General features: G+C 38.0%; 1 protein-coding gene across 4 annotated transcripts in view; it reads right to left on the bottom strand.

The window, feature by feature from the left end:
- Window positions 1-26,673, bottom strand: part of NKAIN2 (sodium/potassium transporting ATPase interacting 2) — a 950,339-nt gene that overhangs the window by 109,531 nt on the left and 814,135 nt on the right. The window contains exon 5 of one of the 4 annotated variants that reach the window (XM_081828939.1): window positions 1,808-2,168. The exons of the other annotated variants lie outside the window; for them this stretch is intronic. Within the exon in view, the coding sequence (XP_081685065.1) occupies window positions 2,139-2,168 (30 nt within the window). The 3' untranslated portion in view covers window positions 1,808-2,138. Of the gene's footprint in view, window positions 1-1,807; window positions 2,169-26,673 lie in introns of those variants that run through there. 4 annotated transcript variants of the gene reach the window in all.

Here is a 26,673-nt window from a genome sequence, read left to right as displayed (position 1 = left end):
CATGAATAGGCAGGATTCTGCCTAACACAAATATTGTTTTCCTGTATGAGGCAGGTGTGGAGAAAGACCGAGAATAGACAAAAGGCTTTTCACCAGTGAAAAATGAAAGTTAAACTTCCACGTCAGCTGCAAGCATGACGTGGACTATAGCAGGTGCAATTAATTGCCATTTCATTTATTGGAACCTTGAAAACAATTAGCAAGTGTCCTAGTTGATATGACGGATTCATTAATCATTTAATATATTCCTGCAAATTGATTTATCAATCAAAGAGCTACCTCTGGTTGAGTAACTCCCGACTGTGCTTATGGCTATATTCAGAACTATGGTCTGTGTTTTAAAGGAAACCAAGAGGCTTTAGCTTAATTTACATATCTCAGTTTCAGTAGTTATATAGATTGCATCTCAATCTCTTGAAGTCAGAATCACTATAGTAATAAAAGGGGTTCATAAAGCAGACATTTAAAAGAGCTGGAAACAACATGCCAGGGTCAGGTATACACTCTCTGGGAAAAAAATTACATTGACAGAAAGGACATATTCAGGAGAATGTCTTGAGGACAATGCATCTGGGCCTCAGGAACAGCTAGACCTTGTCCAAGCCAATTTTAAAGTTGCTAGATGAGCAAATGGTGAGGTTTCTCGGAGAGATGTACTACTCGAGGTCACTTACACATCCTCCTTATGGCATCTCTGGCAGGTGACCAGACAACATCTTGAATCTTTATATTAATGGAAAGCTCACTTCCCTTATATTTCAGAATGGCTTTGTTTATCAGAGTTATTTCTTATTCAGAGTAAAATTTTGCCTCCTACCTCTAGAACTAAACAGAATAAACCTTATACCTCTCCTAGGTGAAAGTCTTTCTAATTTTCAAGAATAGCCATCCTAATAGCCTGAGTCTACTCAGCTCAAGGATATGATTCTTGATGCACAGTGGCTCTAAAATCTCTTACCCATCACCATTTTTAGATGCATTTCCATTTCCTAAAGTTACGCTTGACAAATGATGTCCAGAAGTGACCACACTACTCCCAATGTGGAGAGGTGAGCTGTAACCACCACCATTGTTGGAAATTCCAAGATCTTTTAATTCAACTCAAGCCTATTTTGTCTTTCTTTGAAACCTTAAGCACATTGTTGACTCATATTGGGCTGGCTGTCAAGTAAAAGTCTCTGAGGCTTTTTCTTGTGATCTCTGTTAAACCATATACTCCCTACCTCATATTCTATTTGAGGCTATTCTTACAGGCTTTCTAAGGAAAAACCAAACTTAATGTCAGTTTATTATCGTGATTAAGAGAAAGTATTTTCTGGATTTGAAAGTTTGCCCCTGTACTTAATAGCTATGACCAGATACAAGGAATTTAATCTACCTGAACCCCAGTTTCCTTATCTGTGTAAAAGGGATCATAATATCATGGGATTGATGTAAGTATTAAATAAGCTTCATACACTGTTTCAACAGGAAGCACTCCATAATGTATTGCTTTTATTTTATATGTTCACTGTGCCATACATCACATTAGTTTTTTCTCTTTCCATCTCTACCATTTCTTTATATAAAACAGAGATAAAAATGTTGAATCTAACTAGATGAAAACAAAACCAACCCCCCCAAAACATCACAATTTAAGACCTGTCTTTTTTTCACTTCCTACCATGAAACCTGATTTCTCTTCCTGTACAGTTAGATGCAATGCTATTCTCTTTAAGAAGCAGAGCTTCTTAAAACAAAGCCAGGTATATATTAAAAAAAAGAAAAATCCCTTTAATAATTTCAGTCATTTTATTAATTTAATTGAAGTTAATTTAATTGTTTCAGCTAGAGATGCATTATGCCCAGATAAAGCACTAGGGTCAAATGAAGATCTGGTATCATGTTGTTGTCATCACCACACCTTGCCTTGATGCTCTGCGACCATTTATTTATATTGATGCTTTTCTACCTGCTTCCCCTAGCCGTTATTCTGCATCCAGCTCCTTGATTCTGAATTCCTTTGAACTTGTCAGTTTATTCATTTTGTTCCGTAGAATTTTCAGCTTTTCTGATACTTCCGCCTGGACTTCTTGCCATTCACTCGTTTTTCTTAGAACGTCCATGGAACAAAGAAAACTGTCTCAGCTGCCATAGAATCAGGCTTCAGTCAGGATGGAAAGTTGCTCCTTGTCACATAAAAAATATAATAACAGTAGTTAAGAGCTTAAGGCTTTGAATCAGATAGCCTTGGATTTGAATAAGAACTTCCCCACTTATTAGGGATGACCTTGGCTAAGGACCTTCCTAAGCCTTATTTGTTCAGCTGTAATATAAGGGGTAATAATTTTATCTGGATCTTATAGGCTGGTTGTGATGATGAAGTGAAATAAAGCATTGTACCATGTTTAGATAATTCTTATGCAGAATTATCATTATTATTAGCTATTATTCAATTCAACTCAAACATATTGATGTTCCAGTAGGTAGTAGGTATTGGACCACACCAATGCACAAAACAAAAATAGTTCCTGCCCTCAGGAGCCTATGGATCAATAACCCTATCATCATGATCATGATTATTGTTGTCATGGTAATTATTGCCTTGTCTCGGTTGTCATTTTCATCACTCTCTCTAAAGACTCAATGGCCATCAATAGTATATGTAGGGAAATCTGTGGGTCCCTTAATTTAGTGAATCTATATTCTCTCCAAGCTTTCCTCCCCTACTTCAGTTATTAATGGTATTTTTTGACTTATTTCTATTTTTTAAAAATACATAACATATGCTTAATTATTTCCATGAACTCTTTTCTAGCCCTTACTATTTTGAGCCTTAGTGATCACCATCTCCATTAGGTGTTCAAAATGCTGGGTTTAATAGTACTTGTTATGTTTTTACTCTTACTAGAAAGAGCTTATTTGTCTTTTTTCCCTTCAGCAATCTTTTTATAGCTTTTGAAAATAATTTGCCTGTTTCTAGTCTTCCAATGCCTATATCTTTATATTCCCCAAATATGACAGATAGAATCTCAGCACTCTTATTTACAAACTTTTTCAATACTGGGATGCAATTTTTATTAAGCAAGACATTTGAATCCATATAGTGTTGCTAGGTACTTATCTTTTCTCCACTTAAGGTTCAATTCTGTCTTACCAATGTTCTCTCTCCTCACACCAATCCATGACAAAGAAAAGAACAAGAAAGCATTTGGGAATTTCTCTATTTTTCATGTCATCTGATAGCATTTTGTCAACTATCTTAATAACAGATTCTGTCTTATTTGTATCTTGATTTGAATATAATAAAAATCATTTTTATTATTCTATTTATTTTTCAAATGCCTTAGCTTTCTCTACTTAATAATAGTTGAAGGACTTCCTGTCTTTTCTATGTATTCCTTTTCAGTGAGAGCTCTTAGAGAACTCTCTCCATCCAGATTCACTTAGCTACTTAGTTAACTCTCCCTAGTATTATTTATCAAGCTTATATTTGTATGATCAGTATTTTGTTCTGGGGAGCATTTAGTTTATTTCTGAGCAATATTTTTTCTCTAAGAGCTTTTGGCTGTTGACTTATATTTATCTGTTAGCAGAAACTTTTTAACCAGCAGAGGACACATTTGTGACTAAATCAAGTGTTTTTTCCATGGCTACTATAAACATTAAGAGAACATTATCACATCCACAGAGAATTTTCTTGCTTCCATTTTACTGTTAATTGATTCTTCTTGGGTGGTCAGAATTAGGTGCAAATAACTCCCTATTGCCTCTTTTTCTTCCCTTCCTCCTTTTCATCAGGAAGGTAAGTAGAGAATTTATTGGGTTCTATCAGGATAGAAATCATAGTAGCTGTCCAGATAATGGAAGTCTGATGGAGTGAAGATATTTGGTTTCATAACTGGTTTTAGGAGACTCTAACCATCTAATCAGAAGGTTTCAGGATACTTTCATCATGGGGTCACTACTCTCTTTCTCTCTCTCACTCTCACTCTTGTTCTTGCTCTTGCCATTTGTTCCCAGTAAAATTCTGTACATTATTCTCCCACAGTAGGATTATGGTTTTCCCTTATAGTCATATATTTGTGACATACACTCTTACTTTTCTCTATTAAGGTTTTTTTTGGGGGGAATAAGCCTTCCATTGCCATTTGTTCCCAATAAAATGCTGTACATTATTCTCCCACAGTAGGATTATGGTTTTCCCTTATAGTCATATATTTGTGACATACACTCTTACTTTTCTCTATTAAGGTTTTTTTTGGGGGGAATAAGTCTTCCATTGTCATTGTCATTGTGCTTCCAAGCACATTCCAAAGTCAATAGCCATAAGCCATTCTGGTCAGTCTTGGATATATATGTTTTGGATTATATTTGTAGCCCTGTATTTGAATGTCAGTTTACATTGTTTATTTAATTTCTGTGAATTAGGGTATACATATTGTAGTCAGGACATTTGTGACCAATATGCTTTATTTATTCTTTCTATAGTCTTCTCTGATTTTTTAAAAAGACATTTTTCTAATAAGTTCCTAACCACAGTGTCTGCCATATAGAGTTGTTTCAATACATGTTTGAATAAATATATTAATTTTTATGCTTCAATCTCTGACACATTTCTCATTGGTTTTATTTCAAGGAGGGTGTGCAATTTTTCTTTCAAATTCTCTTTGACGCTTAAGTGAGCCTCTCCTCACGATATTCCTTTTGTCATTATAAATGCCCTGTGGGCCACTGTTATGATCTATATCAGTATTTTCCAGAAACTCCCATTTTAGTATATGTAGCCCTGGCTCAGAAAAACACTGTTCTCTAGCACCATATACATAATTAATTCTTTATCTCTCCCTTTTTATTTAGTTTTGTTGTTGTTGTTGTGTTTTGTAGAGAGACACTACTTTCAAATGGTAGAGATAAAAATTGTACATTTGTGCTCCAAAGCCTATTTCCTATATGACATTACATTTACTAAACACATATCCTAATCCAGCATATTCCAGATTTACCCACAAACTAGCATAAGCAAACATTTGTTAGTGAATTTTATATTTCTTGGCAGGTTCTCAGTTATGTTTCACATTTATATTCTGGCAGGATAGCTTATTTCCTACCAGACAGGTCAGAGCTAGTGCAGGGTCAATTCCTTACTCCCCAGCTAAAGGTACTAACCCTCATGACTAGACGTGTGCTCCTGGAGCTAAGAGCTATTTTCTAAACACTTGTCAGAGCTGCCAGTTTTTAGGCTGTACAATCTTCTAGTTTTTATTTCCCCCTCTTGTTTATAGAACCACAGATCAAGGTACGGCTGAATTATGAATTAATGTAGTTATTAAAGCACAAGAAAGGGGCACCTGGGTGGCTCAGTCCTTAAGCGTCTGCCTTTGGCTCGGGTCATGATCCCAGGGTCCTGGGATCGAGCCCTGCATCGGGCTCCCTGCTCAGCGGGAAGCCTGCTTCTCCCTCTCCCATTCCCCCTGCTTGTGTTCTTGCTCTCAGTGTCTCTCTGTCAAATAAATGAATAAAACCTTAAAAAAAAAAGCACAAAAAATTAAAGAAATGTGTGAGTTGAATAATGCACCAAAATAGAATTTTCTGCTCTCTGAAGTCATCAGAGGCAAACAACTTCCAAAGTTGCCCAATTAAGGAGAGGGCGGTAAGGAGTAATCAGTGCTCATAGTTCAAAGATTATGCTGAGTTTTTGAGGTCTGGAAGAAATTTTCCCATGCAGTAATTTTTTCTTCTTCTTTCTTTTTCAGTCATTCTTACTTTGGAGAGTATGTTATATCTACCTTTGAAGATTCCCACAGTAAACCTGTCAGAGACAGTCTTGAAGGATCATTGGTTTGTTCCAGATCATAGTTTTTGTCTTTTGGTGACAATACATTTGTGAAAGGTCTATGACTTTCTTGACAGACACAGTACTGGCTGAATCCAATATTAAATATACCCAGTAGAATGATGGAAAAAAGTAGTAATGCCCTTTTCCTCCATGCAACATTTACTCTATTCGGCACATGAGCTCAAGATGACTGCGGGGCGCCTGGGTGGCTCAGTTGGTTAGGCGACTGCCTTCGGCTCGGGTCATGATCCTGGAGTCCCGGGATCGAGTCCCGCGTCGGGCTCCCTGCTCGGCGGGGAGTCTGCTTCTCCCTCTGACCCTCCTCCCTCTCGTGTGCTTTCTCTCATTCTCTCTCAAATAAATAAATAAAAAATCTTAAAAAAAAAAAAAAAAAAGATGACTGCTAAGCCCACAGAACTTATTTTTATTTCGTTTTTAAATAAAAATGTTATCATGTGAGTAAAGCAGTGAGCCATATTTAACTTATGAAACCATACATTTAAGGAATATATTCGATTTGGAAAATTTCCCACATAGCATTGAAATAATCTCACTGTATGTTCAATGCCATGTTTGCATTTTTAATGACTTAAGAGACTCTGACTGTTTTGGGGGCACGGAGATATAATGACCAATGTGAAGGCATTTGTGCTGTAATTTTAGCTTTTGAAATTTTACATTCTGCTGCTTCCGGAAAGCTAATAAGCATTGCCTATTTAATAGGAAAAGGACAGTACTAGCATCAAGGCAAGCAGACCGGGAGTGTGATGAATATGGAAGTTGGAGAGAAGCATCATGAGCCTATTTCTTTCTCCCCCGCTTCCACGTTGTTTTGGCTACAGATTGCCTTTTCCTGACACTTTCCTTAAACTCTGTAATGTATCTAAAGAAGCCCCATTGTGAAAGAAAATGAAAATAATGTTGGCAAGAATTTGCTGGCTGCTTATGTTAGCCAGATATGAAATTCATGAAGACAATTCACAAACCTTACTAATCATTCAAATAGACATGAACGGTCTTTGTTATTTGTCCTTGTACATTTAAGTGCAAATATGTCATACTCCAAAAAGATGAACTTTAATTCGATGATTTATAAGGTGGAGATTTTCATGAAATTCAAAATATGATATACTTATCCATACAGAAAATAAATATTCAATATTCAGAAAGGATTCTAAAGCAGTTCAGAATGCTTTGCGCATCTGATTTTGATATCTTATGCCATTTTCACCATGTATATTCGGTATGTAGGCAAATATGGATGTTTAGCCGTACTTGCATTTATTTATATCTGTCAGTTAAGTGTAACCCAATTTTAAACTGTTCTTTAATGAGGAATATTTTAAACATATAAATAGTTCAAATCTCCATTAGTGTTCTGTGTGGGCTCATTCTAGTTCCGGAGGTCAGCACAAATCCCTCGCCCAATCTGGGATAAAAGAACAGAGCTAATCCCATTCCCAAACATCCTAAAACTCTGCAATGTCTTTATTAAGATATATTCTACTGGGCTATCCAATAATCCTCATAAACATAAAAACGAAATGATTGGTTCTCATGGCAGAACTGATGATGGCCAAAACCAATTTCAAAAGTTTCTAGATTCTGGTTTCTAATGTGAAAAATACAAAAATTTAAACTTTGGTAATGACACAAAGAAGAGCAACACAGATAAATGTATGTTACTGCTAATTAGGAAAATAAAATTTTATTTACATTTATTATCCTGTTTCTTTTTCTCCTGAGAGACTATTATGTTACAGGTAATAAATCCCAGTTCACCTATTACATCTACTTACTTCTGTTCTTTCTTTAGTTAGTTGTTTTCAGTTTATTTTTTTATTATACTATGTCACATTGTTTAATTTTATAAAGCTATCTTTTTTTATTTATCAGAGAGAGCGCGAGCACACAAGCAGGGGAAGCAGCAGAGGGACAAGCAGGTTCCCTGCTAAGCAAGGAGCCCGATGCAGGACTCGATCCCAGGACCCTGGGATCATGACCTGAGCCGAAGGCAGATGCTTAACCGACTGGGCCACCCAAGCATCCCGTAAAGCTATCTTTTTTTAAAGATTTTATTTATTTCTCTGAGAGAGAGAGAGAGAGAGAAAACACAAACCGGGGGAGGGGCAGAGGGAGGAAGCAGGCTCCCCGCGAAGCAGGGAGCCCAGTGTGGCTGGATCCCAGGACCCCAGGATCATGACCTGAGCCAAAGGAAGATGCTTAACGGACTGAGCCACCCAGGCATCCCTATAAAGCTATCTTATATTTTTTAGTAGCCAAGAACAAATCATAAATAAATAGATACATAACTAATCTCCTGACTATTTTTCTACAATACGTATAAAGCTCGTATGGACAGATGTTTGAGGTGAGAGGTTCAAAGAAAGAAAGTCATGGTCAATGAATTGTCCTTAAGGAAGACTGCATAAGATCACACAGTTTAATATCTTTTCTTATAGTTTTAATATTCCATAAGAGCTCATTGAACAATGGGAAAAAAAACCCCATAAAACATTATAAAAGAGAAATGAAAACCCAAACTTGTGGCCCAGTTTTTCATACATATGCAGCCCAGTTTGTGGATGTCTATATCTTTAGTTTTGTCAATCATGGTTTTCTTTCCTATGCTAAAAATTCTAGATGACAGTACTCTACGAGTAAATAAAATAATTTACAATAAGCTTAGATTTGAAGGCTTTATAGGACTTTGTCTCCACAGGTTCAAAATTCTAAAGCATTACTTTAAAATGTTCTCATTTCAGTATTTATATATGAGGAAAGAGGTGATTTCCATAGGAAGAGTCTGACCTAGCATACTCCTTTTTCTTGGAATCCAAGAAAATCACCCTAACATTCTGTTGTCCAAGGTTAGAAAATGAGCTTCTGTGATAAGACACCCAGTTATTTTAAGGTGCATTTTTCTGTCGTAGTTTAGTTTTTGTCAGATGTTTTATGTTTCGCTTGTTCTACATGCCTGTAAGCCAGACTCTAGGTATGTCACTGAGCTGACTTGTAATTGTTTTCGGGGTCACACTTCCACATCTTTGGCCATTGGTGGCTTCTGTCATTTACTTTAATTATTAGTTCTTCTCCGAAGAAGCCTGGAAAAAATAAAATTATGCTATCCATTTGCAAACTGAGGCCCATGTCAGTTACCTGACATTCGCAAGGGGCTGGACAGCGTTTGGGACAATGTCCTCCACCTTGTGACTATAATTTAATTTCTCAGTTGTGATGAACTTCTTGCTTTTGGCAGAGAGTTACTGACGTAACTCAACACCTTGAGTTTTTATTAATGAGATTCCAAGTGAACAAAAGTAATACTAATCAGTTCAGAGGGAAACATTTTTAAATGTTCTTTCCCACATCTTGATGAGATCCTATTCAAGTATTTAATGCATGGGTTATTTTCCCTTGTGACTTCCATGATTTTGCCTGATTTTTCATCTAATTCCTGTAATGTTCATCTGTAGAACAATGATTAGAGTCACTCAAAGAGTGAAACTAGGTTATTCTGAATATTAGTAATGAGGTGTGTTGGAAGTCATCAAAATGTGAAATTAAAAATATATCAATGAATCATCTTTATAAACACATTTCTTTTAGTATTTGCTACAAGCAAAGAATTCTGCTAGATTCTAAATCTTACTTAACTAGCACAGTGCAAGAAAAAGAAGAGAAAACTTAATTTCCCTCTCTATATAAGATATAATACCAATAAAACTGTACTTCAATGACACTGTTTATCTTTATTATTATTTTTTTGCAGCACTTTTGGTTCTAAGAATAAGATTTGCATATTAAGTTGAGTTCTCTTTCCAGCATTGTGAAGTTCAAGATAAAAATACTATGCTTTGGTCTGAGAGCTGTCTTAATTTTTAAAAATATCATCATCTTTTAATCACTTGTGTAAAATTTTATACGCCACTGGAATTGACCCAGTATTGACTAGAGAGTCCACATGCCATAACCAGTCCTCACAGGGAGAGGAGATGGAATTTTGGTGAAAGGGCACAGAAGAAGTATACTGGGACTTAGCATGTGGAAAGCTGTTGCTTAAAAGAAAGAAATTCCACAACTATAAATTATGAAGAATATCAACAAAATGAATACTTACATATCTACTCAAGCCTGAAAAATCAGTGAATGTCTCTTTTCCCCTATCTGCAAGAGTAGGTAGAGGTTGAAAATATATTAATTTTGAAGTATTGAAAAAAAATCACAGTTACAAATAGCAAAGAGGATAAAGAGATCAGGACATAATGCAGCATACTCCAGGTTCTGGAGGACAATATTAATATCCAACATTTATTGAGGGCTCAAGATATGCCAGGCACTGTTCTAAATATTTGCCTAGGGTGACTAACTCATATAATCCTCCCCCAAACCTTACAGAGCAGATACCATATAACTGTTAGGCTACAGCAGATTTTATTTTGCAAATATGATTGCAATGACCTTTCTTATCCCATAGTGCTCTTCTGCAATGAGATCTTTCCACTCCCTCCATCATGATGTGGAATCTTAATTCTTCACCCCATGAATCTGGGACTACGAAGTTTAGGTCATAAAAGCCTTGGAGCTTCCTCTTGGGTCTCTAGGAAGGCATTATTCCAGGATCCTTGCCCCCTCCCAACTAAGCTACCATACTATGGTACAAGGAAAGGCTGGGAGTAGGCATTCTGATTTATCTCCCAGGGGAGCCCCAAGTGGCTGCTAGCGTCAACTGCCTCCTATGTGGAAGAGCCATCTTGGATGCCCAGTCCAGAGACAACAGCTTCCAGCCCAACCATCACCTGGCTGAGCTCCGTAAGTGGGAACCACCTCGTTGAGCCCAGGCAACTCACAGCATCCTGAGAGAGAATTAATAAATTGCTGCTTTAAGCTACCAAGCTTTGGAATAGATCTACAACTATAATTTACTAGACTGCATTCCCATTTTAGAGAGAGAGATGCTGAAGCACCAAAAGGTTAAAAATTTGCCCAAGATCATACAGTTAATAAGTATGGAGTTATTAGGGCTGCAATATAGGTAAGTTAACTCTCAGCCTTTAACCTACTGGAAAGCATTCTGTGTTGTTACTGGTGGTGACAGAACTGTGGCCTGCATGGATGACTCTGATGACCTTCTGTGGTAATTTTCCTGTTTCTAAATAACTTCCCTTCCTTTTTTCTATCGACAATGACTTTTTTTTTTTTTTTTTTTTGCTGCTGCTGAAACATTGGAGTTGGACAGGGAAATTAAAATGGCAAATCTGATACAGCTTGGAAAAATACAGTACATAAATTAGGGTCACATTAAGAAGATTATAGCATAGGAATGACAGTCAAAAGTAGTGAGAAAAGGACCTCTTTTCTAGAGTGCAAAGCAATTATCTTGCACGATTGTGAGTTGGCTGTAAATCTAAAATACACTGCCTGCCCACTTCTTACGCAGATCTGGTGTTGCTATGTCATTGTTATGTTACTTAATGATAGCAATTACTTAAAACTTAAGCACAGGGTATTTCGTGACATGGTATTTATTATGGCCAAGTAGAGATGATTTCAACTTTCCTTCAGGGCAGCACCACCTTTCCTGACTCCTTCCCATGCCTTTCATATTTTCCTTAGAGCTGTACTTTTTTCACACTAACACTTTTAGTAGAAATTTCCAACATAAAAAATTAAAAAGGTCAATTTTATGATGAAGTACGGTAGTTTAGATATTCTAAATGGCACCCTAGACTCAAGAAGCTAATTGCTTTTTCATAGCATAACTCTCTGGAGTGCCCACTCAGCAGACTGGCCTGGACAAAGAGCAGGATGCGTCTCTCTCTTCTGGTTCAAGGTCCGCTGGGACCTCCTGAGACGAGTGAAGTCGTAAAGAAATAGAAATCACCTGGAGCCTGGGAAAATGATAATCAAGTAAAACTACAATTATGACAGTCTTAATCCATCTGTCTCTGTGTATCTGCTCTGTTTCATCACCTGCTTGGTCACAGGTGTACTCCTAATCAAGTCAGAAATGACACAACCCCCCCAAACTCAGGCTGGTGAGTGTGGGACACACACATATCATTTCTAGCTCATTTACATAGACCAGCTGCAGAGATGGGTTACAAGTCTATGCACTGCCAAGTGTGGAGATACAGAAATTTTAAGGGCAGGAGGATTAAAAGAAGACCTGGGTTCTTCCTAGAGGAAGTGTTTCACGAAATAATCTTTTAATGATTTCTGTTAGTACGTAATAGCAGAACTGTCTGTATGCTTTATAGAAACAATAAAATTTAGCAATTTGGGGTAGAAAAAATATAGGTAGGAAAAGTTAGCTTAAGTGCTATAAATAACAAATGACTGTTAACCTACATTTATTTCTGCAGGCCTGAAATCCCGCATTAGGTTTTGCTGGAGTTCATAAGAGCATTGTTTATGCAGGTAAATATTGGTGTCATAGTGTTTCTCATTTAGGAGAGCTCTAGTGGAACAAAGACACCTAAGTGTACTTAGAGCTTCAATATAAAAAATAAATATTTCATATGATGGAATAACTGACGAGCTAAAAACTCATGACCAAAGTTAGGTATTAGAGGGCTAATGAGCCACTGTGTTAAAAATCTATTGAGCAACCAAGGATTGAGTCAGAAAAACACTCTCACCTAATTTATTTAATTGTATTTCTCAACACAAAGCATATTTTCCTTATTCTTCTTCTGATTCCCACACCTCATTCTGCCACTATTTTTGTCATATTTATTGCCTTTGACCAGTTAGTTACCTTTGCATTCTGAACATTTAGTTGATTTTTTTGGCCACTTGAACGCCTCGGGATGCTGCAGAAGCTCAGGTTCTGTGTTCTGTTAGACTCTTAGTGATTATTGTGCACTTTAATTTTTCTAAAAAGAATTTATTTGACAGAGAGAGACACAGAGAGAGAGGGAACACAAGCGGGGGGAGCGGGAGAGGGAGAAGCAGGCTTCCCGCGGAGCAGGGAGCCCAATGCGGGGCAATCCCAGTACCCTGGGATCGTGACCTGAGCTGAAGGCAGACGCTTAACGACTGAGCCACCCAGGCACGCCTGTGCACTTTAATTTAAAAAAGTTTTTCAATCATGGAACACTACATCAAGAACTAATGATGTATGGTGATTAACATAACATAATAATAAAAAATTTTTTTTCAAGACTTAAGAAAACCCTGGGAGAAAACTGATTACTCTTATGAATTCTAGTTTATAATGGAGGAGACAGAGGCAATGGGAAAATAACTCTCTGAAGGTCGTGCAGTGAGTCAACAGGAAAGATGCCATTTTCCCCCCCGCCTTCTTTGCTGACTGAAGCACTTACTCATTAAGTCCCGAGTGAGCTTGTTTGGAACCTACATTCATAAAAGTGGCAAACAAATAACAATGGTCTAAATAAGTCCTCATTCTGCCCACTGTTGAACAAGTTCCCTAAATTGTTTTATTTCAATCTTCTTGACCTATCCGGTCACTGCTAGTTATTTTGCTGCATTCTTTTACTTTTTTGTATATACATAGATAGTCAAGTCCAGGAGACAATGCCAGTTGCTTCGATTCTCAAGAAGGGACCTAAAGTGGTTGTGTTTCAGCAGTTTAAGTTGTTGGGGTGACAGAAAGAGACAGTGTTTGTTTCTGTTACTGGGCATTAATGTGGCTTCCCTTGATGATGACACAGGAACTCCCTGTGTAGATAACTCCCGTTATCTACCCCAAGATATAGCAAATCTGGGGCATATTTTCAATCCCATAGGCCTCAGGTCACTCAAGGAAACCCATGGCTAGGACACAGGGCATGAAGAAAACTCTGAAGTGAAATAGGTTCAAATTATCCTCCATTCCTATATTAACATATGTGTTCTTGGAGCCCTCCCACTTCAGCAGAATTTGTCTTCCATTTTCTTTTTCTTCTAATGTGATTTTAAAATAAAGTGTTTTTAATGCATCACAGTCTTCTGGAAATAAAGGACCTCTAAAGACATAAAGCAGGTTGCCCAGAATCCTCCAAGACTCTTGCTGGAGGATGGACATGATTTAGGATTTGGTTATTCAGTCCACTGTTACCAAGATGGGACTACTGTACTTGGTGAAGGCACAGAACAATATTTAACCTTCTTAAAACTCTCAAAAATCAAATCAATGAGTGGATTGCATGGCAAATATTTTCAAGAAAGTGATGGAATATTTACATTTCTCTGAGATTCATTCTACTGTCCATGTAAGACTTGATTTGCTTGGGAAACTTCTCAGTGGGTTTAGGCTGGGATTCTGGGCTGGCCCGCTTCCCTGATATATTTGTATGTGCCTAAATCTTCTGCAGATAAATTATTTTCAGAATCTGTGGCAGAGAGGACAGTTTATTAATTCCTGATGGACCACAAGGTATTGTCCTTATTGACAATCTGTTTTTCCTGGGAAGTCTACAGTAGCAGTGAATCCTATTAACTGAGTCAAAGTCAAATGAAGATATTAAGAGAAACAGAGAACAGTCCTTCTAAGCACCACTGAAGAAACACTGCACGAAAAAAGAGGGAGGTAGAGGAGGTTGAAAGGTATATATTGCATAGTACAAAAGTGCTACTAGAGTAAAAACAAACAAGCAAAAACAGCCGACTCTACAAAAAAAAAAAAAAAGAAGAAGAAGAAGAAAAGAAAGAAAATAAAATTCTATTCACCTATTCCTATTCACCTATTCATACCTTTCAGATAAAACAAAATTCAAATATTTTTATAAATCTACCGGCACACTTAGCTGACTGTGCAAATATAGTCTTCACTTCTGTCAATAAATATTCATGTTAATTTTCTGGATAAAAAATCAGTTTCATGCTAGAAGGAATACTGTGGAAAGTGGCTAGATTAAACTATGGCTCCCGGCTACATGTTTCCAGCACCAAAAATAACCATATGGTATTGAATGTGTGCAGGTCACTCTGGAGATTTACTGTAATTATGTCATGATGTGCTTATTGTTATGGATCCAGCAGCCTTTCTTGCCTCTCTACCTGCTTTGTTCAAGAGCAGCTGCTGACTTCAAGCTGTTGTCTGTTTCCAGCACAGAGGCTGAATGAAGAAATGCTTTCTAGGGAAGTCCTGTTCCAAAGTAGGGACAGCAACAATAAATGGATTCAATGGGGGAACATAAAGTTCACTGGGCAAAAGTCTAGTAATCAGCCTGTGTTAATTTAATGCTGCCAGTTCCAACTGGTAAATAACACTGCCTTTGCAATTTATGCAGAGTTAAAAGGGATGGGGGATGTATTTAATGGATAGAGGAATATAATATTACTTTGCAGAGGGCCTGATTGTGATCGTTTCATTAAAATGATTGCATGAGTGAGCCTCAACTACTATTCCTACTCACCATATGTGCTAAGACAGCAGAATTGTGGATGTGAGCGTGCAGAACACTCCATTATTTTTTGCTAAAGATAATGCTCAGTAAAAATATATATACACATGTACTTGTTTAACTACGTGCCATATATTAAGTGTTCATATATGCAGACAGTGCTTTTAAGCAAATGCCTAAAACACTTGATGGAATGGTGTTTATGAGAAGCACATTTATGGTAATTGGCTTGGGTTACTGATTTTATGGCAATGGTGTCTGTTTTTCCCTTTGTAAAAATGTTTCAAAATTGTTTTTAAAGTGTACTTTTATTCTTTTCACAGTTGATAAGCAAGTAGATTGGACTAGAACAGATGCAACTTGTGGAACTTGATTTTTCACACCAGGTCTCCCTGGATTCTTAGGGTGTGTGTCCTTAGGGAGGAAGTGTATAATAAACAGAAGTTATAAGCAATGGCATGTTCATGTGCCCACATCCAGGGTCTCTGGACCTCTTTGGTTTCCCCTGGCATGCCTCCCTCAGTGCACTCCCTATGCTCCAGTCACACGAACACCTGGCCTTTCCTTTTTCCCTTCACCTGCTGCTCCGTGGGAACTTCCTCTCATCCTTCAGAACCGAGTCAGGGGTACCTCACTTCTGCCCCTGCCTCCCTAATCTCCCCAGGCTGGGTTGAGTGTTCCTTATCTGAGTTCCTCTGTTACCTGGACCTTTTTTCTAACGTCCTACTTACCATATCACCTTGTAATATAGTTTTTAAAGATTTTATTTCTTTATTTGACAGCGAGACACAGTGAGAGAAAGCACAAGCAGGGTAAGCGGGAGAGGGAGAAGCAGGCTCCCCGCCGAGCAGGGAATCTGACATGGGGCTCAATCCCAGGACCCTGGGACCATGACCTGAGCCGAAGGCAGACGCCCAACGACTGAGCCACCCAGGCGCCCCACCGTGTAATATTTATCTTCAACCCGGAATATACCCCTGAGGGCAGGAAATTTGTATACCAAATGACACTGTCCTGACTTAGAAGACTACCAATAAGTATTTTTTTCTAAGAGCATGACTTGAGGGAGAAGTACGGTGTATATATCAGTGTAACGTACAGGCTAGATCATGATTCCCTAACACCCGCATCATGACATGGGCTGCTCATTGTAAAGAGTTCAAATTACACTAATTGTTCTGAGGAATAGTTTGGGTATTTGAAATCATAAAGAAGTGATGCTTTCCATATTAAATGCACAGTTTATCTTGTGTTAACACTGGAGCCTAAACCACATAAGTGACTTTTTCATTGTGATTATAATATACAATAGTGGGGTCCCAACAGCCGCCATCATAAACATAAAAAAATTAGTTTCTATGAGAAAAACAACCACCTTAGTTTTTAAAAATTACTTGATTTTATGCCCACTTACCTCACTTAGCTTTATGTTTATTTTTAGATTATGTTGTGGGGAGAGACAAAGAGTACCTTCGTGAGAATATGAGTACTTCGGCTCAAGGGCTATTATGTCATCTACAAACCTTGCAATCATTTACAGATTCTGAGAAAAATAGCAAAGATACTTGCTTATTCCTTCTACCCTACATTAATACCGCATGAAAATATGAAAAAGTAAAGCCAGCATGGAATACTACTCTTGTGATGCATTGGTGAATTAAAACTTTCTAGTTACAATAGGAGTTAAACCAGTACTTCAGAGAAAGTCAAAATGTATCAGTAAATGGAGTACATTTTATAATAAAGTTAGTTTTAAGTCCCTTTGATAAAAGATAGCTAAATACTCAGTTTTATCCCAATATTACATTACAGACTTTTATCCTGTACCTTTAAGTATCAAAATATAACTAACTGATGACTGATGACTATGGAGGCGATTAGAGTGTACCACACATAAGGAAGAGGTCAGAAGGCAGTAATCTGATTACTTTAAGATCTATATTCAAAAGAGAAGCTAGAATGTACATCTGAATGTGTTACCATGTGCTTTTCCCATTGTGTGTTTCCAGACTGGGTTGTTCTACATTGTAAGAGGAGGTGGTAGGAGGGAGGCCTCACTTGTTACCAATGGGGGAATATCTTGGAGTTGAAAAATCAAATAGGTCAAATTTTCCTATGGATAATGCTGGGAGTATGACTTTTCTCCATCCTTATTTGGTCAGGATGGTCTTCTTGAAAAGGTTTAAGTAAATGGGCGTTACATGCAACTAATGAATCATTGAACACTACGTCAAAAACTAATGATGTACTATATGTTGGCTAACTGAACATAATAATAATAAAAAAAAAGTATGCAGGAAAAAGTAATCTTGGATAACACAAAAGAAAAAAGAAATGTAAAGTTGTGAGCTGATACTGGAAGCAGTAGCTATGCAACCTGAAAATTAGGGACAGAGGTGGAAACAATGTATGAGGCCACTGACCTTAATTTTTCTAATACCAAGTGAAGGCACTCAACTGAAGGGGGCCAGAAACATCTTTGAGAAGAATTTGGATTTTATGGAGGAGTGACAGGGAGCAAACACGGGATTTGGGGGACTGGTAGGCAATAAAGCTTGTTTTGGCAGCAGAATTTTGTGCTGAGTGGGAAGGAGACAGACTGAGAGCAGTGAGGACGGTTGGAAATTAAATTGAAAGGGTCCAAAAGTGTGGTGATGAGAGTGAAGATCACTACATGGGCAGTGGGAGGGTGCAGAGGTGACTTCTAGAGACCTTTTGGTAGAAGTGATCCAGAATTTTTGGACAATCTTAATGTAACATAAGAAAATATAGAGGTAAAGACAGCCTAATTCCATGCTTGGAATAAAAGTAATGTTTCCTATAATGCAATTTAGAAAGGGGGGATTTGAAGGGAAACAAAATGTTACAACCTAAGGGTGGTTCAATATTTGCAAATCAATCAATGTGATACATCACATCAATAAGAGAAAGGATAAAAACCATATGATCATTTTAATAGACACAGAAAAAGCATTTGACAATCATGATAAAAGCCCTCAGCAACGTAGGTTTAGCGGGAACATTCCTCAACATAATAAAGGCCATATATGAAAAGTCCACAGATAACATCATCCTTAATGGGGGAGAGCTGAGAGCTTTTCCCCTAACGTCAGAAGCAAGGCAAGGACATCCACACTCACCACTTTTATTTAACATAGTACTGGAAGTACCTAGCCCCAGCAATCAGGTAACAAAAAGAAATAAAAGATATCCAAATTGGTAAGGAACAAGTAAAACTTCACTATTTGCAGATGACATAATACTATATATAGAAAACCAGAAAGACTCCACGAAAAAAACCGCTAGAGCTGATAAACAAATTCAGTAAAGTCACAGGATACAGAATCAATGTGCAAAAATCTGTTGCATTTCTATACATCAATAATGAAGCAGCAGAAAGAGAAGTTAAGAGAATAATCCCATTCACAAATGCACCAAAAATAAGATACTTAGGAATAAACCTAACCAAAGAGATGAAAGACTTGTACTCTGAAAACTACAAAATGCTGATGACAGAAACTGAAGATGACACAAAGAAATGGAAAGGCATTCCATGCTCATGGATTGGAAGAACGCATATTGTTAAAATGTCTTACTACCCAAAGAAATCTACACATTTAATGCAATCCCTATCAAAATGCCAATAACATTTTTTCATAGAACTAGAACAAAGAATCCTGAAATTTGTATGGAACCACAAAAGACTCCAAATAGCCAAAGCAATCTTGAAAAGGAAAAACAAAGCTGGAGGTATCACAATTTCAGACTTCAAGTTATATTAGAAAGCTGTAGTAATGAAAACAGTATGGTACTGGCACAAAAATGGACACATAGATCAATAGAACAGAATAGAAAACCCAGAAATGAACCCACAAATTATGGTCAATTAATCTTTGACAAAACAGAACATCCAATGGGAAAAAAGTTTCCTCAACAGATGATGTTGGGAAAATTGGACAGCAACATGCAAAAGAATGAAACTGAACCATTTTCTTACACTATACACAAAAATAAGTTCAAAATGGGTTAAAGACCTAAATGTGCGACCTGAAACCATAAAAATCCTAGAAGAGAACACAGGCAGTAACTTCTTTGACATTGGCCATAACAACTTATTTCTAGATATGTCTCCTGAGGCAAGGGTAACAAAACCAAAGGTAAACTACTGGGTCTACATCAAAATAAAAAGCTTTTGCTCAGCACAAGAAACAATCAACAGAACTAAAGGCAACCTACTGAACAGGAGAATATATTTGCAAATGACATAGCCAATAAAGGGTCAGTATCCAAAATACACCAAGAACTTATAAAACTCAACACCCAAAAACCAAATAATCCAATTAAAAATGGACAGAAGACACAAAGAGATGACCAACAGACACATGAAAAGATGCTCATAATCACTTATCATCAGGGAGATGCGTATGAAAACTACCATGAGATGTTACCTCACACCTGTCGGAATGGCTAAAATCAACAAAACAAGAAACAGCAAGTGTTGGCGAGGATGTGGAGAAAGGACAAGCCTCGTGCACTGTTGGTGGGAAGGCAAACTGGTGCAATCACTATGGAAAACAGTATGGAGGTTCCTGAAGAAGTTAAAAATAGAACTACATTATGATCCAGCAATTACACTACTGGGTATTTACCCAAAGAATACAGGAACACTATTCAAAGGGATACATGCACCCCCTATGTTTACAGCAGCATTATTTACAATAGCCAAGATATGGAAGCAGCCCAAGTGTCCACTGATTGATAAATGGATAAAGAAGAGGGGGTATATATATAAATATATAATGGAATATTATTCAACTATAAAAATAGTGAAATCTTGCCATTTGCAATAACATGGATGGAGCTACAGAGTATAATGCTCAAGCAAAATAAGTCAGAGAAAGACAAATACCATATGATTTCATTCATATGTGGAATTTAAGAGACAAAACAAGCAAAGGGAAAAATAAGAGAGGGAGACAGACAAATCAAGAGACAGACTCTTAATTATAGAGAACAAACTGATGATTACCAGAAAGGAGGTGGGGATGGGTGACATAGGTGATGGGGATTAAGGAGTGCACTTGTCATGATGAGCACAGGGTGTTGTATGAAGTGCTGAATCACTGTATCACACACCTGAAACTAACATTACACTATATGTTAACTAACTGGAATTAAAATAAAAACTTATAAAAAGTTACAGCTTAACTTGCTGCCTTTCTTGCATCCTTTTCTTTTTTCTTATTTCCTTCCTTCATATCATTTTAAACACCTTCTCCAGGCATAGTGGGAAGTTGGGAGAGTAAGGTAGGGAGAATGGGTAAGGGGTCTGAAATAATTTGATTCTGAAATGACAAGCAAATGTGGCAATATTAACACAGTGCTTTGGGGGATAAAAGTATGACAATAATGTATAGAACAACAGAACAGGAGAGAAAGGAAGTGGAGTCAGTGTGTTCCAGGGAAAGAGGTTTATAACCACCTAGGGGGAGACACACTTAGACAACCATGGTGGTGATAGGGATGAAGGCTCAACCTGAGATGCACCATAGAGGAAGAAGAGGTAGGAAGAACCCAACTGAGGCAAAAAGGGACAGGAAAAAAATTCTAAGGTTAAAAAGGCCTGAGGAAACAGAAAAAGGCATGGCTCAGAAAGATTCATTCAAAGTTAAAGACAGAGTAGGAGGGTATAATGTAAACTCTGTGAAGGTGAAACACTGAATGTGATAAGAGAATAACACTTGGCTGGGATGCCTGGGTGACTCAGTCGGTTAAGCGTCTGCCTTCGTCTCAGGTCACGATCTCAGGGTCCTGCGATCGAGTCCCGCATCGGGCTTCCTGCTCAGTGGGGAGCCTGCTGCTCCCCCCTGCTTGTGCTCTCTCTCTCAGACAAATAAAAAATAAAATCTTAAAAAAAAAAAGAGAATAACACTTGGCTATATTGTTATTTTTGTTAACACTTGGAAAATAGAAGGAAAGGGAAAAAAAGTTAATAGAAAATCAGTAATATCATTAAATTGGAGACATTAGAAATGTTTTTTATCAAGAGGACACTCACACTCAGAGTAGAGGAAAATTGACCTGTGATGAATAAAGTTGGTTAGTAAATTGTTTTCCAAAAGAGTAATAGTCAGCTGACTACTAGAAGCAAGAAAATAATAAGAGTTGATCAGTGATAAAGGGACAGGATTATTGGATAAATGGAAGTTCTGTAAGATACTGTAACAGCCAGACTTTAGGGAACCCCCCTGTCTCCCCACCTCCTGATGCTCATGGCCTTGCATACTTTTGAGTGAGGATATGACCTGTGACTTGCTTCTAACCAAGAGAATACACAAAGGTGATGGGATGTATATGATTACATGTCCATGATTACCTACGTAAAATTGTAAGGCCTGTCTTGCAGAAGTCTCCTGCTTGCTGGTTTCAAGAAGCAAGCTGCCAGGCTGTAGGGTGCCTACGTTAAGAGGTGTCTTAGTCAATTTGGGCTGGTATGACAAAGTACCATAGACAGAGTGTCTTATATAAAACAGAAATTTATTTGTCACTATTCTGGAGATTCACAGTCCTAGATTAAGTTGCCAGCATGGCTGGGTTTTGGTAAAAGCCCTCTTCTGGGTCGCAGACTGTTAATTTCTTGTTGTATTCTCATATTCTCACATGCCTGAGAGCAGAGAGAGCTGCAGCAAAGTCTCATGCCTCTACTTATAAGGGCACCAAATCCATTCACTAGGGATCCAACTTCATGACTGAATTACCTCCCAAAGGCCCCCACCTTCTAATAGCGTCACACTGGGGGTTAGGACTTCATCATACAAATTCTGAGGGGACAAAAAATTAGTCCATAACAGGAGGCCCACAAGACAATGCATTAACTGTAGGTAGTGTCTAGGAGTTGAGGGAGGCCTCTGTGCGACCACCAGTAAGAAACTAAAGCCCTCAGTCCTATAGCCACACAGAACTGAATTCTGTCAATGACCTCACTGAGCCTGGAAGTGAATCCTCCAGGCAATCCTCAGATGAGACCACAACTCTGACCAAAGCCTCAAATGTCACCTTTTTAAAAAAATCTAAATTCAATTAACATATAATGTGTTATTGGTTTCAGAGGTACAGCTCTGTGATTCATCAGTCTTATATAATACTCAGCGCTCATTACATCACATGCCCTCCTTAATGTCCATCGATTGTCACCTTTGAGAACTCTGAAGCAGAGGACTCAGCTAAGCTGTGCCCAGAGTTCTTTCCCGTAGAAATTATGAGGGAAATGTGGGTTGTTTTAAGGTACTAAATTTCTGGAAAATTGATACAGTGGCAATGAGCTAACTATCATAGACATCAAGGTATAATGAAGAAGTTTCTGGACTACTGAGAATAGACCCATATTTTAGTAGTCTAGGTACTTTACCTTTCTGCGTCATGGTTTGCCTTGTTCATAAAATGAGGGAGTTGGAGTAGAATCTCTCTCACATTTTTTCTAGCCTTAATTTGATCTAAATGAAGAATTCTCAGGATAAGGAGCTTTTATAATATAGCCCATGCAGGAGTTTTATTCATTGTGCATTTGATCTGATGCTAGGCACAATGATAATCACTTGTCATACATTTTCACTTTGATTTCCAAAAATTCCTTATTGCTATCCCCATTAAGATGAGAGTGCTCAGGCGGGGGATATTAAATTATTTAACAAATGCCCAGTGTCAGAGCTGTGATTTGCACCCAGATCTGTCCAATTACAATGTCTATGCTGTTAAACACCCCCTCCCATGAGAAGATACAGCTGGAGGATGGTTTGGGCTAGAAGTAAGCTTTATCTTTGTGGAGTCCTGAGGAAGCCAGGGCCAAGTAGATGATGGAATAGGATCTATGAGGTTGACATGTGATCAACATGAATACTGAAATCTTAATATCATCTTGACTTAGGGTTTTTTTCTCGCAGCTTTGTGGGGGTTTTTTCTAGGGGAAGACTGCCTTTATTTTTTTTTTTAAGATTTTATTTATTTATTTGAGAGAGAGAGGGAGAGAACACCAGCAGGGTGAGGGGCAGAGGGAGAAGCCGCCTGATGTGGGGCTCCATCCCGGTTTTCCGGGATCATGACTTGAGCTGAAGGCAGATGCTTAACCCACTGAGCCACTCAGGTGCTCCGAAGACCACCTTTCTTAAAGTCACCTCACTTCCACAGTGAATTGACCAGAATAATCTCTAAAACCTCTTCCAGTTTCAATGTTCCAAGTTTGTTTCATGTCTAGACTGATTTGCTTTGGAAAACATCTTGCAAATAATCTCAGATGTAATATGGTTTGCATGTTTTTAGTGTTCAGTTTTGAATGACAAATGGATCAATCTTTGAGAAATCACTTCATTAAACAATCACATTTCATATTTCATATTACTACTAATTATAATTATTTTCTGCCTTTTAGTTTAAAGTAGAATCCTTTACCTCTCCACAGGGACTCAAATTAGTAGAACTTTTTTATGTTGCTTAGGTCTCTACAGGAGCCTTCCACATGTTTAGTTCAAGGCATTTGTGTGACATATGAGAAATATCCCTGGTACCTAACTAATTTGACAGTCCCTCATCTTTAGAAGCCCCAGACCTAGTGGGTTTTAAACCTGTAAAGGGAGGGAAGGAAGAAGGAAGAAGGAAAGAAAGAAGGAAAGGGAAGGGAAAGAAAGGGAAGAAAGGAAGGATGGAAGGAAAGAAGGAAGGAAGGAAGGAAAGAAAGAAAGAAAAAAAGAAAGAAAGAAAGAAAGAAAGAGCAAGCAAGCAAGCAAGCAAGCACATTTCTGTGAGAGCCCAGAACAAGAAATAACTAACGTTACCTGAGGAAGTCTGGAAAGACTGTACCTATTTGAGCTGGATCTTACAGAATGGTTAAGATCTGCTTGATGAAGCAGGAAGAAGAGGAGTGGAATAAAGTTTTAGAACAAGAAAAAGTATGTTCAAGTTTCAGAATCACTGAAGAGTAGGGAGTGAGACACATGGAGCTGGGTCTTACGTCCTTCAGGGTTGTGGTCATTGGATATGATTATTTGTCTTTCTCCAATTACTTGCTTGTGTCCAAAAGTAGTAAATATTGGTTAAGTGACTAACTGGCTAATGAATGAGGCTGGAGATAACAGATGGGGAACATATTGTGAAGAACTTTGTGTGTCAGACTAAAGAATTTATATTTTCATCCTCTCGGCTCGAAGAAACCCATTGCAATGATTAAATCTGCCAGATTTTCATTCTGGATTTTCTTTAATGGGTTCTTTATAGGTTCTATGAGATTTCTCTCTATTCACTTTCTCCCTAAATGTTTCAAAGTAATGTATAATGGGAACTGTTGATCAACATTTGGCTTTTGCTAACGTAGTGGTTGCCAGATTTAGTGGCACCAGAATCACTTGTGGGAGTTGTTAAAACAGAGTGCAGGGTCCCATAGCACAGTTTCTGATTGAGGAGTCTGGGTGGGATCTGATCATTTGCATTTTTAGCAAGATCCTAGGTGCTGCTGATGCTCCTGGTCCAAGGATCACACAAGCAATCTCCATCACAAGTTGTCAGGCTGATAACTGCTGTTCCATCTTTTAAAAAATGTAAAATATTTCAACAAATTCATGCAAACACAAAAGTTCAAGCAGACATATAGTTTTTTTTTTCTTATAGCTGTTGAAGCTATCAGATTGCAGGTATAACCAATTTTATAGAACTTGTTTATTCCTGAAATTTTATTCATAATTTGAATTCCATTTTATATCACTATGGAAACAAACCTTTAGTTCAATTCTCAAGAGAGAAATTATTTTTTTATTAACGTATAATTGACATACAATAGCCTGTTACTTTCAGGTATACATCGTAGTGATTCAATATTTTTATATATTATGAAATGATCCCTGTGATAAGTCTTGTTACCATCTGTCACCATACAAGGTTATTACAACATCATTGACTATATTCCCTATGCTGTACGTTGCATCCTTATGACTTTATCCAGAGAGAAGTGCCTTATGATATAAATGCTCACCCCCTAATTTGCTGGTTTGTATGTTTTTATCATTTTGAAACTTAATGCTTTCTTACATGGGGAGTCACCATAAAGAACACATTCTCCTTTAGAAATGCAGTGATCTTTAGTGACTTGCAGGGAGCCCCAACTTTCCAGAGTGCTCTCAGATTCCCACATAGATGAGCCAGAACCATGTGGGCTTCACCATTTACTGCCGAGTCCCAGGTCTCTTTGCATAGTGACTGTTTTTCCCACTTGCTGTGAATAACAACAGCTGCTCCTTTTGTCTTTGCTTTTGAAGCCAGTGCATATGCTTGAGTGACTAAAGGGAGCCTGGTGTTGGCGCTTCATGTGCTGAAGTAGGAGGGGGATCAAATCTGGCGCTTGCAAGCTGGTCCATCACCCCTCCCCCCGCCCCTCCCGCCCCGCCCCCCGCGAGGCCGATTAAAGTGTGTGGCGTGCAGCTGCTCAGCCCTCACAGCCTATCCTCTGTGTGGGGTTCCTATCCGTCTGAACCTTTCATGGGGAATCTACTTGGCAAATAAATGCAATACCAAACTGCCTTCTTCTGGAGGAAAACACAGCTCCTCTGCATGGAGTATTGACATGTGGGTGGCACAGGAATGACAAAGGGATTCAGAGCTGAATACAGAGATAATTTAGGTAAACACAAGAAGATGTGAAGAAATCTCATCAAAAAGTCCCCATGAGGCCTACACTGAAGTTCCGAGACTTACCCTGTTGCCCACAGGAAATGGAAGTGTCTGTTCTTGGGGGCTCCATTATAAGGGATGGGAAGATGGGATCTTTTCGGTGCTGAGGGAATGCGACTGCAGCAGTGAATTCACACTTTCTACTTACGGTTCATTCTGGTTTACTGAATGGCATAGGTGATATTGATATTTCACCTGTCAAGTATTTACTTATGTTTGTTCCAAGATGTGTTTGAGGAAGAGAGTGGGTGGGGAATCAAGCCTAATCTTGATGAGAGAACAGTGTGTATTCTCTTCACTTAGAGAGTTGAAAATTTATCATGACATATGCTGGCTGCACAGTCAAAACTTATCACCACCCACAACTTCGGAAGTTCCTAACTGGATAGCGCTGTGGGATCCGTTTCCTTGGTAGATGCAGTCTGATGTGTCAACTGCAGAACCTGAGTCAAACAGAGTAATCCTTCCAGCAGGGCCTCCCATATGTGGGGCAACTGGGAAGGTTTCAACAGTTTCACCTTATAAAAATTTTTTTAAAGCACAGTTTTATCCAGCTTATGGTTCTCTGATGAGAACTGGTCATGATTTTAAGTTAAAATATATCAATCCTTATATCAAAGAACATTGATGTATACTGTCTTTAAAATGTAGATCAAGAGGAAAATTTTTATTCAATTCAGCAAATTTGGTTTCTATTTTATCACAGGTATTAGGAGTATTTTCCCCTCTGGACTGAAATGACTTTAAATACTATTTTGCTTACACAATTATTTTTGAGGCAATACTGAG

The sequence above is a fragment of the Leptonychotes weddellii genome, chromosome 8 (assembly GCF_054177405.1).
Source record: "Leptonychotes weddellii isolate Sample4059 chromosome 8, ASM5417740v2, whole genome shotgun sequence".
NCBI classification, from domain to species: Eukaryota; Metazoa; Chordata; class Mammalia; order Carnivora; family Phocidae; genus Leptonychotes; species Leptonychotes weddellii.
Note: the sequence above shows the minus strand (reverse complement) of the source record. Positions and strands in the feature narration are given on the sequence as shown.